Source organism: Oncorhynchus tshawytscha, linkage group LG04 (genome assembly GCF_018296145.1).
Source record: "Oncorhynchus tshawytscha isolate Ot180627B linkage group LG04, Otsh_v2.0, whole genome shotgun sequence".
Classification (NCBI taxonomy): Eukaryota; Metazoa; Chordata; class Actinopteri; order Salmoniformes; family Salmonidae; genus Oncorhynchus; species Oncorhynchus tshawytscha.
Window position 1 is genome coordinate 54460225 of NC_056432.1, and position 18509 is coordinate 54478733.

Sequence of the window (18509 nt, forward strand, 5' to 3'; positions counted from 1 at the left end):
AATGCTATTGTTCTTAAGTCACACACATTATCAAGATGTTGTAAATGGATTTACACAGACTTGCTATGCCCTTCTTATCCCTGGGGACACAGATTTGCTAGTGGGGCATTTTTGGGCAGGGCTGTTTTGTGGCTACTTCAGGGATGGTTCAGGACTACTTGGGGCTGGTTCAAGGCTGGTGCAAGTTTGGTTTGGGCTTGGTACAGCAGGGGTAACCTGGCACTCAGTCTGAGCTGTATTTGCAGCCTCTAACGAGAGTCCCTGCTGCGAGGCCCAGATATTATCACTGCTGCTCCTCCATGCACGTAATCTGGACGTGTGTCTCTGCTGTGTGCCCAGGAAAGAGAAGAAGGAGGTAGGGAGGAGAGAGAAGGGTGGGCATAAAAAGAGCTGGAAACTAAAAGTGCTCTAGTGTTGTTGAGGGATGACTCACAGTATTGCCCTGAAATGAACCCCCAAAAAATCCCTGCATACAATATGTGGTCGTCCTCCGCTGCTCTCTTCTAAATGCAAAATATGCAGACAAGCATTGTTTCACGTAATGTCCAATTGAATATACATCAAATAAAGTATTCTGACTCTTTATACTTTTTAATTATTACCACACTCTGAGGCTGTACCACACATCAAGTTGTACTTTCCCCTCCTCACACCTTGAAAGCACACACAGTAGAAGCATTCACATTACATTCAGCCCACCAGGCAGACTCCTATCTCTTCTCTGTGTTAGATACCTGCGTTGGAGTTAGCCTGCACAGGGTTCAGTGATCACTGTTCCTTAGCAACAGGTGAGCCATATGGTCATTTCTGGCACAGAGTCAGTCTTTTTCTGAGCAGCTGCCTAGAACTTTTCGTTTTTTTGTTCTGTTGGCTCTTGTAGGGCGATTACGGTTGCGCTTGTGGCCGGTACAGGTATACTGTATGTCAGTGATCTCCCGGTCACCTCCCAGGGAGTGATGACACATCTCCCTTGGACATCTAGCTCTGTCTCAGAGAGGAGAGTAAAGAGCCAGCCCCCTCACTGACTTCTTCCACTTCCCACTTACAGTTCAACGGTTGGTGAAGTAGCTACGCCTCCATTCTACCCTACAGCCAGTTTAAGAACATCCTCGACACTTTAGAAGCTAACGGGGGAAGAATGCGTCTATCAAAGCCTGAAAAGAAAATCCCTATTCCTGAGAAGTGCTGTGGCAGCACGCTGCTAAGTCACCGTCTTGAAAGCAGAGGGAGGGAGTGTGTGTGTGTGTGACAGGAGGACGTGCTATCATCCAGCAGCACGGTGCCTCTCAGTGTTAGAATGTCAGCTCCACTCTTCCACACAGATGCTCCCTGCTGTGTGGTCTGGAGAGGAGACTGTGGCAGGCCAGAGGAGAGCAGGAGAAAGGGTGCAGCCTGGCTGGCTGTCACTGGGAGAGTGGGGCCAACTACCGTGCTCTCTGGGAGCTGTGTGGGGAGGAGTTTCGTTAAGACATGCCCCCGCACTGTTCCACTGAAGGCCTGTTCTGTCCGCCCCCGGAAACCTAAAACTACAATCCGGGATAATCTCCTTGATGTCTGACTAATACAGTGAAAATACAGAAATGAGCCTCGTGTACTACCTCCTGGGGTGTGCTTTCCTCGCCGTGTTCTTAAAACTAATGACCCCCCGCCTGCTAGTTCACCGATCCTTAAATCTCCATCCTCCCGGTAGATTAACATTTGCTCAGGCTGAATAAGCGACCAGGCCGAAGTCTTTGACTCAATTGAAAAGTTCCTCCAAAAACACATTTGTTTGCCATGTTTGCCATTTACAGAAGCTTTGAAGGTGACTAAAGACACTGAGCTTGTTGAGTAAGTGGGTAGATGGATGCTGTTTTCGGTTTCCTCTCTATTGTTTCCTATTCTGTACTAAGAAGGATTTGCAGTGTGTGTCATACAAGAAATGCTGGAGGTAATTACGAAAGAGTATGAATCACACTACAGCTCAGTGCTAAGAGGCGTCACTACAGACCCTGGTTTGATTCCAGGCTGTATCACAACCGGCTGTGATTGGGAGTCCCATAGGGCGGCGTACAATTGGCCCAGCATTGTTAGGGTTTGGCCGGGGTAGGCCGTCATTGTAAATAAGAATTTGTTCTTAACTGTCTTGTCTAGTTAAATAAAGGTAAATTAAAATGTAAATCATTTTGAAAATGTTAGAAGAAAATAAACAAGTCACACAATTGTTAATACTATTAGTTGCTTTATCTATATCAAAGCAGATAAAGCACTGCTCCTGGTAGACTCAGTAAATTGATTTTAGAAATTAAGTATGAACCAGATTAAACACATTCATGGAAATGCTAATCCTTTTCCTGCTCAGGGGGCAGTTTACATTGTTCAGCACATTGTACTTTGAAAGTAGATTCGTATTCAGTGCCCTGCACTTCCTCCCACCCCACTAGAGCGTATCTGCAGGGAGCAGGGCTGTCTGGATAGAGAAGAGGTTTTATACCTGCTTAACCCACTTTCACAGTGCTCTGTGGCTGACTGAGAGACTGACTGAGTAAAAGAGAGCAGCGCCTACCCCATGATGCATGTAGTTGCTGAGTAAATACTAAATTCTGGCAGTGATGTGCACTGTGCCAGGGGCTGTGTGTGTTCATGAGGAGACTGTGGAGCTTTTACTGTTGTTTCCACCCAGATTTTTAGCTCTAGTTGTTGTGAACAGGATGGGGGGGGTAGAACTAGGTCTGCTGGGTTATGTTTAGCTATAAGGCTGACAACATGTGAAGGTGCTGTGTACTGTGGCCAGCCATGATTCCATTAATAGTAGTGACACGTATCCTGTTTGACACTAAACAGAACTGTGCAGGTTCGTCTGTAGATCTGCTTTGCCAGAGGTTTAAGTAAGGCAGATTGTCGCCTAAAACCGCTACTAGCTACTACTATGCACGTTTATCGGATGCAATTGATCAATTTATATATATTTTTTTACTCCTTTGCTTGTGTATGCTTTTAGAGAACTTATGATTCATTTACTTACCGCCCTCTTGTTCAACCTCTCTGTCTCCACTCCTATCTGAAATACAAAAAAGCTGCATTGTCTGTAACGCTCCCCGGCTAATTGTAATTAATTACTACCATTTAACGCACAACAGCATAGTAAATATCCCAGGATCCCAGATCCTTTACAATTCCCCTGTTGTCCGCCATGATGCCATCTCACGGTAGCTCTGACTTTAACCTCCGCTTCAGGCTCTCGTGAGAGGAAGATGAAACTGACGGGATGACCACGGCTTTATTCACTCTCTGTAAGAAAATGTCTACCGTTTACTATTGTCAAGCAATCCTTTCATAATGTAACTAATAATGTCATGCGATAATGCCAAGTAACAATGTAACAGGGTAGATGGATATCGATGCGGTATGAAATCACCACAATATAGTGCAACTGAGGTGGCCTGGTTGCGTTTTTCTTTTAAATCACACTCGTACTTACTGTAATATGCATTCGTCACTCTGTCTCCGTGAAGAGCGTTGTCTTGGCAGCGGAGGGTTTGACAGTTAGGGAAATTGACTATAACTATATCGGGTGATAATGAAAGGCACAGGGAAAGGGGTTGTGTAGAGGAGCTACGCAATGTCAGGCTAGGACAGGATCACCGCTCCTCCTTTCCTGTCACACTCAATGTCTCATCAATATCAAGTGTCATCATCTTTCACTCGTTCATCTCAGTATTTTGCACACAATCTCTGTCAGTTTGTTGCCATGTGAAAAGAGTGAAAATATGACCTTGACTTCATTAGACAGCTGTGGTGTGAGAATAATCTCAAAACAATACAGCTCTACCTGACACTTGGTACTTTTGAATTGACTGTGTGGGCGTAACTGCGTATGTGTGGTGATAGGGTCTTTTGAGCAGTGAATAATTGTTGCTGACGCATTGCATCCTCTGGTGGTGATTACTTCCTCACTATTCTTTGTTGCGAAACAAAAGGACAGTTGGTAGCCCCCTAACTCATGGTTTCCCAACCCCCTCCCCAGGCCCACTCCCCAGCCCCCCCCCCCAGATGTTTTACATTTGAGTTTTAACCCTAAACTGGCACACCTGATTCAATTAATCAAAGGCTTGGTGATTAGTTGACTAATTGAATCAGGTGTGCCAGTAGGGTTAAAACAAAAATGTGAAATGTCGGGTGGGGCCGAGGAGAGGGTTGGGAAGCCCTGCGTCTAACTGAGAAAGACAACAGAAGTCTACTGCAGGGGTCGGCAGTTCCGCAGGCACCCGGAGTTCCTCGTGCACTTCCTGGTTTTGATTGAACCGACCTGGAAGACCAGGTGTGTTGAATTTAGCCAGTCACTGAGATAATCAATTAGTTCAGTTGCCTAGTTGGAACAAAATCCTGCAATACCTTCTGCACTCTGGGAACAGGGTTGCCTACCCTTGCTACTGTGTGTACAGATAGCCCAATGTAATCTGTAGTTCTTTGTGTGTGCGTGCGTGCATGTGCAAACATGCCAGTATGTGTTACAATTACACACACTGGCTGCAGTAGGGAGGCTTTGTATGTGTCATATGGATCTGCCCAGATGGAGCGAGAGGAGAGTGTTAACGTGTGTCTGTGATGGGTTTAGTTCTAGCTCAGAGAGATAGCGAGAAAGAAGGGAGAGGGAGAGTGCGGGAGGACTGTGAGGCAAGAGGTAGTGTGAGAGGAATTTCAATCAAGGGCTCAACATGCTGTTTAAATACCATCAGCACAAAAGGGGAGGGGAAACTGTCAAGGGGATAAATCCTCACACCTGAGAGGCTGAGAGGAGGCAGGCAGGCTGGACGGAGGCAGGCAGGCAGCCCCAGCCCAACCAGACCTCCCTCCACATGGCTGGAAAGCGCCAGATGTGCCGCTCACATTTCATCCTGTTTCAGAGGAAGATAAAAAATGAAAATACAAAGATGAGGAAGAGATTATGGAGGTAGAGGAAAGCCAGAGTCAGCAGGCCTTAAGCCAATGACGATGCACAGGATCTGGCTTTTACGGAAAAAGATACATTTTAGGGAATGTTGATGATTGATACTGGATGCCATCATTTATAAGTCTATTTATCTTGAGAAACTCAAATTTCTAGTTTTTGTCACATGCCCAAGTACAGTGAAATGCTTTTCTTGCCTTCTCTTTCCCAACGATGCAGTAATCAATATCAGTAGGACTATTAAAAAAAGTAACTTGAACAAAAAAACACACCAAAAAAATTGAATTAAGAAGAATGTAAGTAAGCTATGTACAGGGTCCCTGAGCTGAAATAAAATATCCCAGAAATGTTCTATACACACAAAGCTTATTTCTCTCAAATGTTGTGCACATATTTGTTTACATCCCTGTGAGTGTGTGTTTCTCCTTTGCCAAGAAACTCCATCCACCTGAAAGGTGTGGCATATAAAGAAGCTGATTAAACAGCATGATCACTACACAGGTGCACCTTGTGCTGGGAACAATAAAAGGCACACACACAATTCCACATATGTCTCAATTTTGTGGGAGCATGCAAGTGGCATGCTGACTGCAGGAATGTCCAGCAGAGCTGTTGCCAGAGAATTTAATGTTAATTTCTCTACAATAAACCGACCCCAACGTCATTGTAGAGAATATGGCAGTACGTCCAACCGTCCTGCAAAGATGACTGCAATAGCACAGTGCAGAATGCTCAATGAGGTTAAGAAGAATCCTAGAGTGTCTGCTAAAGACTTACAAAAATATCTTGAACAAGCTAACATCTCTGTTGACGAGTCTACGATACGTAAAACACTAAACAAGAAAGGTGTTCATGAGAGGACACCACTGAAGAAGCCACTGCTGTCCACGACTGCACTTCTGAAGTTTGCAAAAGTGCCCTTGATGTTCCACAACGCTACTGGCAAAATATTCTGTGGACAGGTGAAACTACATTTGAGTTGTTTGGAAGGAACACACAACACTATGTGTGGAGAAAAAAAAGGCACAGCACACCGACATCAAAACCTCATCCCAACTGTAAAGTATGGTGGAGGGCGCATCATGGTTTAAGGCTGCTCTTCTGCCTTTGGGCCTGGACAGCTTGCTATCATCGACGGAAAAATGAATTCCCCAGTTTATCAAAATATTTTGAAGGATAAAACTTCTGTGGAGTTTCAATTGACGGACTCCACAGAAGTTGGGTGATGCAACAGGACAACGACCCAAAACACAGAAGTAAATCAACAACAGAATGGCTTCAACAGAACTAAATACACCTTCTGGAGTGGCCCAGTCAGAGTCCTGACCTCAACCCAATTGAGATGCTGTGGCATGACCTCGAGAGCAGTTCATACCAGACATCCCAAGAATATTGCTGAACTGAAACAGTTTTGTAAAGAAGAATAGTCCAAAATTCCTCCTGAACGTTGTGCAGGTCTGATCCACAACTACAGAAAACATTGGGTTGAGGTTATTGCTGCCAAAGGAGGGTCAACCGGTTATTAAATCCAAGGGTTCACATACTTTTCCCACCCTGCACTGTGAATGTTTGCACAGTGTGTTCAATGAAGACATGAAAACGTATAATTGTTTGTGTGTTTATTAGTTTAAGCAGACTGTGTTAGTCTATTGTTGTGACCTAGATGAAGATCAGATCAAATTTTATGCCCAATTTATGCAGAAATCCAGGTATTTCCAAAGAGTTCACATACTTTCTCTTGCCACTGTGTATGCCATATGTACAGTATTTGACCCAGGTCTGCTGTACATGGTTTCTATGGTACAGCATGTCATGATGAGGGGGAGTGGGTCTGAACAGAGTGTACCCCTTCATTCCATCTGTTATATCCCTCCCCTGAGATGAGATGGGGAAATAGAGGAGCTTGTGCTTTTATAAAGTCAACCTCATCTGTGAGTCACTGCTTCCCCTCCCATTTGTATGCCATTTAAAATGACAGCATTCTGTCCCCATTGACAGGGGGGATGGCCATCGAGGGCCGCGTGATGAAGTGCCATTTACCCTTTCCTGTCACACGCACAGTAGAGATCCCAGTGAGTGTCGTAGGGGACTTATGACAAAGAGGTCTGACAATGTCACCTAATAAATGCCTGAATTACGGCAATGCAGATGAAGCAAAGAAAACATGCGCTATGGGTTTTGACACTCCCCGAGGAAAGCTAGCAGAGGAAACAGCTGATGCTGTGAAGCCAGAGACTGAAGACCATTTTAGCAGAGCATTGGTTTAGATTTTTTTTCTCCCGGCAGGCAGCCTTTGGTCTTTCCACCATGTATAATTTGTGAACTACAGACCCTCCCAGAGAAAGTGGGAGGTGGGACAGTTATAGGGCGCACTGCTGTGCCTGCTGAGTGAGCACTGGGCCTTTGATTAGCCAACCACTGCTTTGCGCCGTATGTTCAGCAGCCAAGTCAGCACTTCAGCAGACACACGGGGCTTTCTCCCAAGGCCTCCGCACACCCCAACAAGCATCTGGAGATGACTCGTGTGTGGTTTAAATCTATAACTGGAAAGGAATTGTTGCTATGGTCTCTCAACAAATTATTTTAAGAAAGTACATCGGACTCATTGTGTGTAATATTTATGCTGTATGTAATTGTCCATTCTTGTTTTGGTTTTTTGAGAGGTTCAGGTCTTTTGACTTCTTGTTTATTCAGAATTTATCATTTTAAGCCTTGACCACGTTTTCTGTACGTACAACTTATAAACAAGTGTCCCCCATCAAAGAAGTAAACACTTTGATTTCAGTCTTTAGAGGCTGTAAGACACATGTGACCATATTGTGCCCTCTGGAGGTCATCTCTGCCTGTGCATGTTTCTTACCGTACTCTACTGTGTTATCTCAACAAAAAGCATTCCATCACTAGGGAGACCCCAAAAGGAAATGCAACTGGCCGACCTACCACATGCCCAAGGACTTCTGCATAATGAAACATATCAAGGTGTGAAAATGGTCTCGGAAAAGCTGTCAGCTTTGTCTAGCTATTACTGAGCATCAGAGAATACTGAATGGTTATGCTAAAAGATGAGGTACATTGAAGATGACAGTAGTTACAGGACAATAGTTCACATACTGTAGCTGTATGTGGAGTAAGAGATTTGGAACATTTGAGGATGATACAAGATGTCTTGCATTAGCCCGAGATGTCCCAAGACCTTAGCGGCTGATAGCTGTTGTCTGAGAAGGACAACTGTCAGAATCATGAGGGTAGTCTCTGATGAAACCTGTCTCACCATGGCAGCTGTCCTGCTGTGTGTGTGTGTGTGTGTGTGTGTGTGTGTGTGTGTGTGTGTGTGTGTGTGTGTGTGTGTGTGTGTGTGTGTGTGTGTGTGTGTGGGGCATAGAAAGTTATTTGTCCATCAACTCAATGTAGCTGATGGCAATAACAGCAGAGAAAGCTTGTGCCCAATTCTTCTTTGTGGAGCACTAAAGGGCAGCTCATGCATATGCATCACTGACCTTGCCAAATCAAAGCTACAGCAATACACTGACTTTTAAAAAGAATGCAATTAATGTAGAGTCCTTTACACGATCGACTAATTAGAATTCCCATAAGAAGCGGACTGTAAAAGGCTGATTTTTAAAACAAAATCATTAGTTAAACCACAAAGAATAAGCGCAATCACTGCATCAGTCCTCAAGGCTTATTAACGGGAGTGCACTGAGCAGATTATGAAATCCCAATGTTGATCCTTTAGTAGTGTTGCACGGTATACCTAAACATCTGTACTTATTCTATACTATAACACTAAGAACGGTTCGGTACTAGATTTTGTGTTATTTTCAGTACTTATAAATGTGTCTCACGAACCAAGCCTGTCTATCAGCGCAGCCGACCCTGTATTATAGCACTCACTCTGTTTCTCCACGTACTCATTAGCCTGTACTGGGAGTCTGGGCTGCCTCATGTTAGCTCCCACTCATGCTGCGCAGAAGTTTAACAGACTTGAATAATGCGACACGGCATGTAGAAATGTTGAAACTGTTCATTACTGTTTGCGAAACGGGCTAGTCTATTACAGGCTCGAACACTTTACAATGGAAGAAGATACTGGTAGATTCCAGCTTTGTAAGCAAAATATCTTTGCGAGCTAACAGCTAAAGCTAATATCAGTTCACTACCCTAGTACTTTGTTTGTGATAATATGCAACTATAAGGCAAAATATGCAGTTTTTCCAAGCTGATTGCCACCAAAGACATGATTCGCTCCCTTATTTGGTCTCGCTCACGTCTCTCCCAAAGATTATCTATAGAGAGCATTAGTAATGGTGTCTTTTTGGAGGCACTGTAACGTTCGGCGTTGGTAGAAAGAGAGGAGGACCATTGCGCAGCGTGGTAAGTGTTCATAGCTTTTAATGACGTACTAGAACACTGAACAAAACAAGAACGAACGAACAGTCCCGTAAGGTGAAAGACAAAAACACTAAACAGGAAATAAGCACCCACAACTCAAAAGTGAAACCAGGCTACCTAAGTATGGTTCTCAATCAGCGACAACGATTGACAGCTGCCTCTAATTGAGAACCATACCAGGCCAAACACAGAAATCCCAAATCATAGAAAAAAGAACATAGACAACCCACCCAACTCACACCCTGAACATACAAAAACAAAGACATAACAAAAGAACTAAGAACGTGACAGGCACTATCTCCACCATGGATCGTCGGACAGAGCCTATGGGGAAAATGAATGCAGTTTTTCGAGGGATTTTGATTTAACGCAGAAGAGAAGGTCTGTGGTAAAAGCAGGCTTAGGAGATCTTACACGTCTTGTTCTATGAGATCATCTTCATCAGCTAACGTCACTTTTTGTGAATTTTGAAGAATTGATGTAATAAAGCACATAAAGGCTTCATAATTCATAAAGGTCATATTAACTGACTGCTATTATCTTAAATGGAAGGAAAACTGATTTTTTTATTTGTCATCTGTAGCCCCATGAAATCAGTCAAAACAAGCTCAATAACTCCATGCATGCACAAACTCCTATTGAATATGCGTTCACCTGTATTGTGGATATGCCTAAGCTACATTTCATTTACCCAGTTTATCAATAGAAATTTACCATTGAAATAAATTATTGCCATTCTGTAATTGGACTGGTAAAAACAAGGTCAAATTAACTGTATAATTGATTCATTAATGCACACATGGTTGTCTCAGAATTTGTATTTTGTAAATGTAATGATATTGAACTCAAAAGATGCAGCAGGTAGCCTAGTGGTTAGAGTGTTGGGCCAGTAACCAAAAGGTTGCTAGATCAAATCCCCGAGCTGACAAGGTAAAAATCTGTCGTTTTGCCCCTGAACAAGGCAGTTAACCCATTGTTCCTAGGCCGTCATTGTAAAAAATAATCTGTTCTTAACTGACTTGCCTAATTAAATAAAGGTTCAAATAAAATACAAAATTATAAACAAAAATGCCCAACAATTAAACAGCAGTAGCTGAGTTTATCTGTATGATTCAAGTGCCATTCTTTGACTGGCTAATATGCCTACCAAAAGGCCTCCAGCAGGGACTGGGGCTGGGATTAAAAATATAGGACAAATCACACAACATGACAAGAGAGATACCTCAGCCTAAGGCAACAACATAGCATAGCAGCAACACATGACAACACAGCACGCTAGCAACACAACATGACAACAACATGGCAGCAACACAACATGGCTGGAGCACAACATGGTAGCAGCACAACATGGCACAAACATTGTTGGGCACAGACAACAGCGCAAAGGGCAAGAAGGTAGAGACAACAATACTTCACGCACAAAAGCAGCCACAACTGTCAGCAATACTAAACCTGGTATCGGTATTGAAGTCAAAATTCTGGTATTGTGACAACAGTACTTATTAGTCCTTCATACATATTTCTCTATCTTTTGATTCATTATGGGGGTGGAAAGCTGCAGTGCCTGTAGCAAACAGTTAAATAGGCCTGATGCAGAGGAGATAAGGGAATGGGAGAGCTGACAGGGCCCTCACCTCAAACCCAACGAAAGATTCAATTAGAGGTGTGCAGTGGTGGGATTATAGATCCGAGGGTAGATGGATGGAAGGGGAAAGTAACCGGCTAGTACGGATATATCCACGCTTGTTAAACTAAACACACAAACACAGCGGTCATTCACCACAGCACGTCTAAAAAAAAAAACTCATTCTTATTGCTCTTCCCCGGAGCTGTGTATTTCACGTGCACAGGTTGGCCTTTTTGCTCAGACACGCCTGTGTTTGGTTTTTAATTGAGGGCGTTTGCAGTTCTCATGTGGCCTCAGAGAGCGTTTGTGGGTGCGCGTCAGATCTATTTCCAAACAGGCTGTTCCATATTGTACTACTGCTTGGTTTGATCGACAACAACAAGAAGATTTGGTTTCAATGAATAGAAAGAAACATAAAGGTTGTTTTCCTATGGGGGATGAAATTCAGTTGAAATGGTAATACAGTGAAATGCTTACTTGCAAGCACTTTCCTCAACAGTGCTGTATTAATATAACAATTGTCAATGCTTGTAATATAATATTTTTTTTAAAGAGCACGGTCAATACTGTACGAAGTCAGATAAAAGGTAAGAAATCATGTACATGATTGGGATTTATATTTATTTGTTAGCGGTTATATTTTCCTTGCGAAGCCACAGTTGGGTGTTTTCGCTAGCTCTGACAGAATTCACATAGACGGTCGGTTACCCGTTGTTCAGATGCAGCACCCTCCAAGAAGTTTGGCTCAGCCTGCCCGTGGCTTTCCCGAGAGGACATTGGCTCACTTTTCACCGCAGTGAGTGTGGGAGAATGGACAGAGGTGAACTCGAGCGGTCAGACTCTGTCCCGTCTTATCAGACGCAGGCAGCAGAGAGGGGGGGAGCGCTTTCGCTGCATACGTCAATGGAGTGAATGTGAGAGGAGAATGAACTGCGTCTCATTGTGCTGCCGTCATCATGCGTGTCCTCTCCTATCTCCTGGCTAGGCCCGCGAGAGGCCGCGGCAGTGCCAGAGTCAATGCAAACTAGTCTGAAGCCAGGCCAATTGGCAACTGGAAACTGTTTGTGAATGTGTGTTTATGCACGTGTGCTAATCTGAGGGATTGAATGTGTGTGTGTGTGTGTGTTAATGTGAGTGTGTGCGTGTGCACGGTTCTGCAATTAGCTCTCTGGGCATAAAGGAAAGCAATAAATAATTAGAAACCGTAAAGCATTCTATGAGCCTACCAGAATAGGATTGATGCTCACTGTGTGGGTAAGGTTGCAGATAATTGAGAATGTTTGTGACTTGCTGTGTCAGAACCAGTATAAACCTGTTGTTGGGGGATGGAACAGATGATTTGCCTAGAAGCAGGCTACTCATGACTGGGGTAGGTGTTCTATGTGCAGTAGCCAGGAGGAATCTGGGACACCTGCCACTTTGCTTGCTGTCAAACTGGAAGCATGTGGGGGGTGAGCCTTGTGTGTCTTTGTCACAGTGTGAGTAAAACAGTTTCAGGCTGTATTTTATTGGACCAAATTCCCAAGCTGAATTTCAGCACTGGTTCTGCAGGAGGCTTAAATGATTGTTCATCTTCATTGACTTTCTGGTCATGTTTAGCTGTGGTAGTTGGTTGTGGTTACTATATAAACATATAATACTAAATCTGTGCCTTTTTTTGCAATAGCAAAGGGATAGCTAGAAGTATCCAGGGCACTTCCTGGTATTCCCCAGTGAGGGCTACTCTTGCATTTATATCTAACAGGATTTAGGCCTACATGCGTGTGAAACAAATCCTCATGTCATTTTAATAAGGTCTCTAGTCAAAATAAAAATGTGGATACATGGAACATAGTTTTTTGTGTTCAACAATCAACTGGATAATGTACACAGTTTGGATTCCATCATTGCCTTAGTTCAGTGCGCGATGTGGCCATTTTTTTTGTTGTCATCTGATCTATTTTCGGTGTGAATTTAACCTGCGGCAGATGCTGTTCCTCTCTCTTCTCACTCTTTCGGTTCCCATTTACCTCACCACCTCCCTCTGCCTTAAGCAGAAAGCATTTCTGTTACGTTTAAGCAAACAGTGCCTTTATTGCCTATGAAGATAAAAAAAAAAAACGAAAATGACTGAGTCGGCAACAGAGGGAATTGGGTTTGTATGAGGTAAAGAATATAATTTGTCAAGGACAGTTGCTTGTCTCTTTTTCCTTTGTTTCGTGCTTTTGATATTCTGGCACTGGACAGTTTTTTGTTCGAGTCATCATTATGTATGTACCTCTCTAGCACAGCACAATCCATATGAAAACTCTGAATTCCTTCTGTTGACTTAAATCTGTCTGTCTCCTCTGTCTTGCAGAAGAAGGTGGTGGAGCAGCTGAGGAAAGAGCTGCTGGTTAAACAGGATCATCTGGAGGTCCAGGCCCATCAGCAGCCCCAGCACCCAGTGCAGCCTGATGGGAAGGCCTCTGCCCTGCCTAACCTCCACACCCCACCCTCCCTGCCCTCGCCTGACAAACTGAGCACGCCACAGGTACTTGGTCACACACACACACACACACAGCTGTAATAGTAATCTGTTTGTATGTGTTGTTGAAGGGTAGCGCCATATTCAACTTAGCTTCTCTCCTGATCAGAACACGATGACGATCACCCCGGTCATCGCCACCAAGACTCTACCTCTGGTACTGAAAGCTGCCACTGCTACCATGCCTGCTTCTGCCGTGACGCCGCGACCCTCCGTTGCCAAGGTCACAGCCATCAGCAACACGCCCAAGGCCAGCATAGGTCACCCTGACTCACTGAGTTCACCTATCAACCTTCAGACATCCAGCAAGTTGACCAATCAGGGAATGGAGCCAGTTCGGATAGTCTCCAAGAACACTGTTGTTGTAAGTATACTGTATGTCCCACATGTCACTCACTCAGCTTCATTGTCTGCACATAAAATGAATTTACACTGAACTGTCCCTGAAGTCCTGATTGTGTTAATAGTATATGTCTGATTTGTAAACAAACATTTTAAATCACAGGGCACAGATGGGGTTGCTGTCTTCTTTACATAAGGATAATGTGTCACCCTTTTCTGTGTCGTTGCAAGGGTGTCTGTAAATGCAGATTTCACAAAGAACCTATTTCTCTTTGCTGTGTGAATTGTACATTTATGAGTGTGCTCTCATGGTCTATCTCGTGGAGACTGCACAGCTCTGCGTTTTCACATTCTCTAACGTGTGTAAACGGATGGTTTCATCACAGGTGCAGGCCACCGCCCAGCCTATCAAAGTTCCTCAGTTTATCCCTCCACCTAGACTGATGCCTCGACCTACCTTTGTACCGCAGGTTCGTCCACATGGATCTCCCCTCCCCTCACCCCGCAGCCTCTCTCCAGTAACACTAACAGGGGGCGTTTAGACTGGATATCAGTCCTAGAATGACCCGCTTCTAAGCTTGCAATTCATTAGGTATCATCTGACATCATGTAACATCAAATGTACTCAATTTGAGGCAGTTTGATTGCATAGCCTACCCGGCTACAATGGTTTTCTATTCAGAGGTCTGAATAGGGATTCTACTGGAGGGGACTGTTGGAGCAAGTTCTTTTAAATTTGTCGTGTTTGTCTCGTGTCCTTTTTTGATGTGTGTTCCTGCATTCATATGCTTTTTGTTCAGGACCGGAGGCTTGGCCCAAGACCTGTTTCAGTGGCATTTTCGTAACCCCTTGCTAACTACCTGGCTTCACTATCTATGTCAGCAGTGTTGTTCCTTACCACGTGCTTTGGCTGTTCCTTCAATCTACCTGCCCAGGGCCAGCCCACCTCCTGCTAACCTTTGTTGTGAATGTGGCATGCCCTCTGTTGTTGCTGCTTTGTGTGTTGATTACAGAGGGTTAATGACAGAGCTGTGTAATTGATATGTACTTTTTCTTGCTGTTTAAAAGGCATTGGCCCTTACAATACTGTATACTCACTATCCTCCTGTCTATGTTGTGGGCCAGGTCCGACCAAACCCAGCCACACCTACACCCACTTCCACGGTGCCCATCGCCCCTGCGCCCCCTCCTCCCATGCTGGCTGCCCCTCAGCTCCTCCAGCGGCCTGTCATGTTGACCACCAAGCTGACCTCCACCTCACTGGCCTCCACCACCGGGCCCATCCACCAGGTACGCATTGTAAACGGCCAGCCCTGCGCCAGCATTACCAAGACCCTGCCCTCTGCCCAGCTGACTGGCATCGTCATCACCTCGCCAGCCACCATTACGGCCACCACCCCCCTGGCAACACATCAGACGCTTCAGATCAGAAGCCTCAGCCCTGACACCAAGGTGAGAGCAGGGGGGGAACAAAGAGGGTGTGGGCGAACTTGATTTGTCTTAATTGCATTCATCTCAAAGGATCCAATCAAATGAAATCTTATTAGCTTCCAGGTAATATTTTGAGTAGGGCCTTCGGTAGTATGATTACCATTTTCATTGCTGTTTAACCAAGAAGCAGGCAGCTGTTAGCCTTGCTATTTTGTGTACATCACAGGCTTCTTACTTAACTCAATTTGGTCTGCATAGGCACCCTGCTTTGTTGATGTGCATGGATAGGTACTTGAGCAGCTGCCACAACTCTCTTCCAGAGAGTGAATTCTTAGATACAGTGAAATATTGGAAGACGTCCCAATAACCTCTCAATAACGTTCATGAATGGAGAGTCCTCCACCTCCATAAGCTCAGGTTATCATATCCCTCTGTCCTGGTTTGCTGTGTGTTTTCAAAATGTGTGTTTTTCTCGTTGAGAGAGAGAGGCCTCTCATGAAGGGACGTAGCACCCACCGTGGAGGGACTGTGACTCTTGAAGTGTGCGGCTAACTCTGTCACTTCCGTCCTCCAGACTGTTAAAGCTCGGGGTGTTACCGAGCCGAAGACATCGGCCAGTGCGCCCTCCTCCCCCTCACACGCCACTAGAGGCACCCCTCCACCCCTGCTGAGGAACAAAAGAGAGGACAACCCCCAGGTGGGCCTACACTCTATACACAGATGCAATGAAAACAAGAAAAGTATATGGTCAGCTTTTGTGGGCCAATCTTGTTTTCTGGCACGTTTGAATGAACATTTGATTTCTTGTTCTCTCCCACAGAAACTAGCCTTCATGGTGTCCTTGGGACTTGTGACATATGACCATCTGGAAGGTTGGAAGACCCAAATGGAGCTTTGTTTTTTCATAGGACCCCCGCCCTGTTCTGTATACGTTTTTTTTGTTGTTTTTTTTACAATAATGTCTGAACTTGCAAGAGCACAATGTAACATTAGATATGTCTATAGTGTTATACAGACCTGGTCTATTCTATACCTGTGCAGAGATCCAGAGTCGGAGGCAGGAGCGGAAGCGGAGAACAACAGCAAATCCGGTATACAGTGGAGCAGTGTTTGAGCCGGAGGTACAGTATATAGACCACTAAGCTTATTATTATGGCATTACGATGATACTGTCCGGGTTGGGCTCAATTCCATTTAAATACCAGTCAATTCAGGAAGTACATTGATATTCCGATTCAAATTCTCTTCCATGGGGAAAATTTGGAATTGGAATTTGGTTTACTTTCTGAATTGACTGGAATTGAAATGGAACCGACTCCATACTGTACCCGTTCTAGCTCTGCTGTGAGAGAACCCTACCCAAGTAGTAAACACAACCTATATTCACAGCGTAAGAAGAACGGCGTCACATACCTGAACACTCCTCTACACCAAGGCACCAGGAAGAGAGGTCAGTATGAATCTCTTGTCAGGTTATGGAAACACCTAGCTACTCAGGGTTGTGTGGAGTGTCCCACCGTGTAACCTTGTTAACACCATGTCAATTGGACCTCCCAAATACCAGGAGGAAGGCTATGCTGTCATATCCCATAACTGCAGAGACTAGTTTACAGCATTTTGTTGTACTGTGATACTGTCCCATCACAGACTTACTTTGGTAGCTATTTTGGTGGCGCTGTCATGCTAATGCAATGTAGCTGGCTCTTTCTTTGGCTTGCATTTCCTGCTTTAATGCCACTTGCTTTTTTTGCCCTGTCAGTAATTCATGCTACTTAACCAGCTCTCTTTGCCCTCTCAGTAAGATGTCTTCCCAACCCACCCTGCTCTGAATGTATTGTTGAGGATGACCTCACAGCTCTGCTCTGCCTATACTGTATGTGCTCACCCCAGGACTCCACCAAGCAAAACCCCCATGTGGATTTGAGCCACGTCTCAGTCTGAATGCTATGGGTATGGCATTAGCCTGGGTACCAGTCTGTTTCAGTTATCATTCCAGTCCTTGCCGCTCCTTGTCATGTTTAGCATGACACGGAGTATATGGAGTGGAATGTTAACAAAAAACAGGTTCTGGATTTCAGGCTAGTATGGCATGCCAAGTCAGGTCTCACTGCTAATTTGTTTGTAACAGACTTAAGAGGCCTGTTTTGTGACAGGTTGAGTGGTTCACTGCGGTTTTGTGAGTAGAACATGTAGGAGAATTGATCCTCATATGAACCAAGCATTTGCTTCCCACGTTCTGACTGACAATGTTGAATGTAGCTGTATTTGACCTATTGTTTCAAATAGTACATTGAAATAGTGTTGATAATAGCTGACATAATTAGATTTGACATTTGTTTCAACAAAGTTCTGCTCTGCGGGTCGATACGATGTGGCTTATATCTTGCTTTGACCTGCTTTGTTCTCGGGAACTACTGTCTAATTAACTGTCAGCTTCTTTGTTCTCCGAACTACTGTCTAATTAAGTGTCAGCTTTGCCCAGCTCACCCTTCCTCTTGACCCGACTTCATGCTGTTCCCTCTCGCTGTGTACTAACGCTTCTGTCTGTGCTCCTCCTCTTCCTCTTCCTTATGCGCTAGCCAATGAGGACCCCTTGTCACAGGTATGTCATGAGAATGTTTTTTTTATTTTGTTCTCCCATTTTCCTTTCTTTTGTTTTTGTTTTGTTTTGTCGTGTCTCATCTCACCCAGGTCGCCCACCCAAATACAGCAGTGTTCCTGAGCTGGGTCTTCACACCCCAACATCCCCCACCAGCAGTCATTCCGCCTCCCCGGCCCACCACCGGCCAGAGAGGGGGGGCTCTCACTTCCCCGTCCACCCCCACACCCTCCCTCTGCCTAGCCCCAACTCCGGGGATGTAAGTAGCTGATGAAGAGCCCACTGCACCTACCAGGACTAGAGGAAGCCTCCCCCCAAATCACCCCTCAGTGGTATCTCCCTGAGGCCCTATGGTTTCAGGACAGACCATACCTCCTTACAACATGAAACCTTCCACATCCATTCACTTTTACACCCTTACATGCCATTACATCCATCATTCATTCATGTGTGACAATCTATGTGTGTCCTGTTGTCCATAAGCTTACAAAGTGAAAAGTCCCTCCCTACATTTGGCTGAGGATGTTTGGATCAACGCATCACACATCAGTGGTGTTTGGGGTTTGGTAGGGTATCTTGACCAGCAACATTACTTGCGGTAATCCAGTGAAAACTGGGGAGTGTGAACAACCCCCGGTGCCCACAAACACAATTACAATGTGGACAGTTTGAAAGCACAGTC

At 44.7% G+C, this 18509-nt stretch overlaps 1 protein-coding gene across 7 annotated transcripts in view; it reads left to right on the forward strand.

The window, feature by feature from the left end:
- LOC112249015 (PHD finger protein 21A) overlaps positions 1-18509 on the forward strand; it is a 38810-nt gene that overhangs the window by 17267 nt on the left and 3034 nt on the right. For 3 of the 7 annotated variants that reach the window (XM_024418586.2, XM_024418589.2, XM_024418587.2), the window contains exons 6-14: positions 13288-13461; positions 13565-13819; positions 14184-14267; positions 14923-15249; positions 15803-15925; positions 16049-16100; positions 16270-16349; positions 16618-16678; positions 17920-18086. In XM_024418586.2, the coding sequence (XP_024274354.1) occupies positions 13288-13461; positions 13565-13819; positions 14184-14267; positions 14923-15249; positions 15803-15925; positions 16049-16100; positions 16270-16349; positions 16618-16678; positions 17920-18086 (1323 nt within the window). Of the gene's footprint in view, positions 1-11067; positions 11406-13287; positions 13462-13564; positions 13820-14183; positions 14268-14922; positions 15250-15802; positions 15926-16048; positions 16101-16269; positions 16350-16617; positions 16679-17807; positions 17831-17919; positions 18087-18509 lie in introns of those variants that run through there. The other 4 variants (XM_024418590.2, XM_042320899.1, XM_024418591.2 and 1 more) reach the window with 4 other exon arrangements.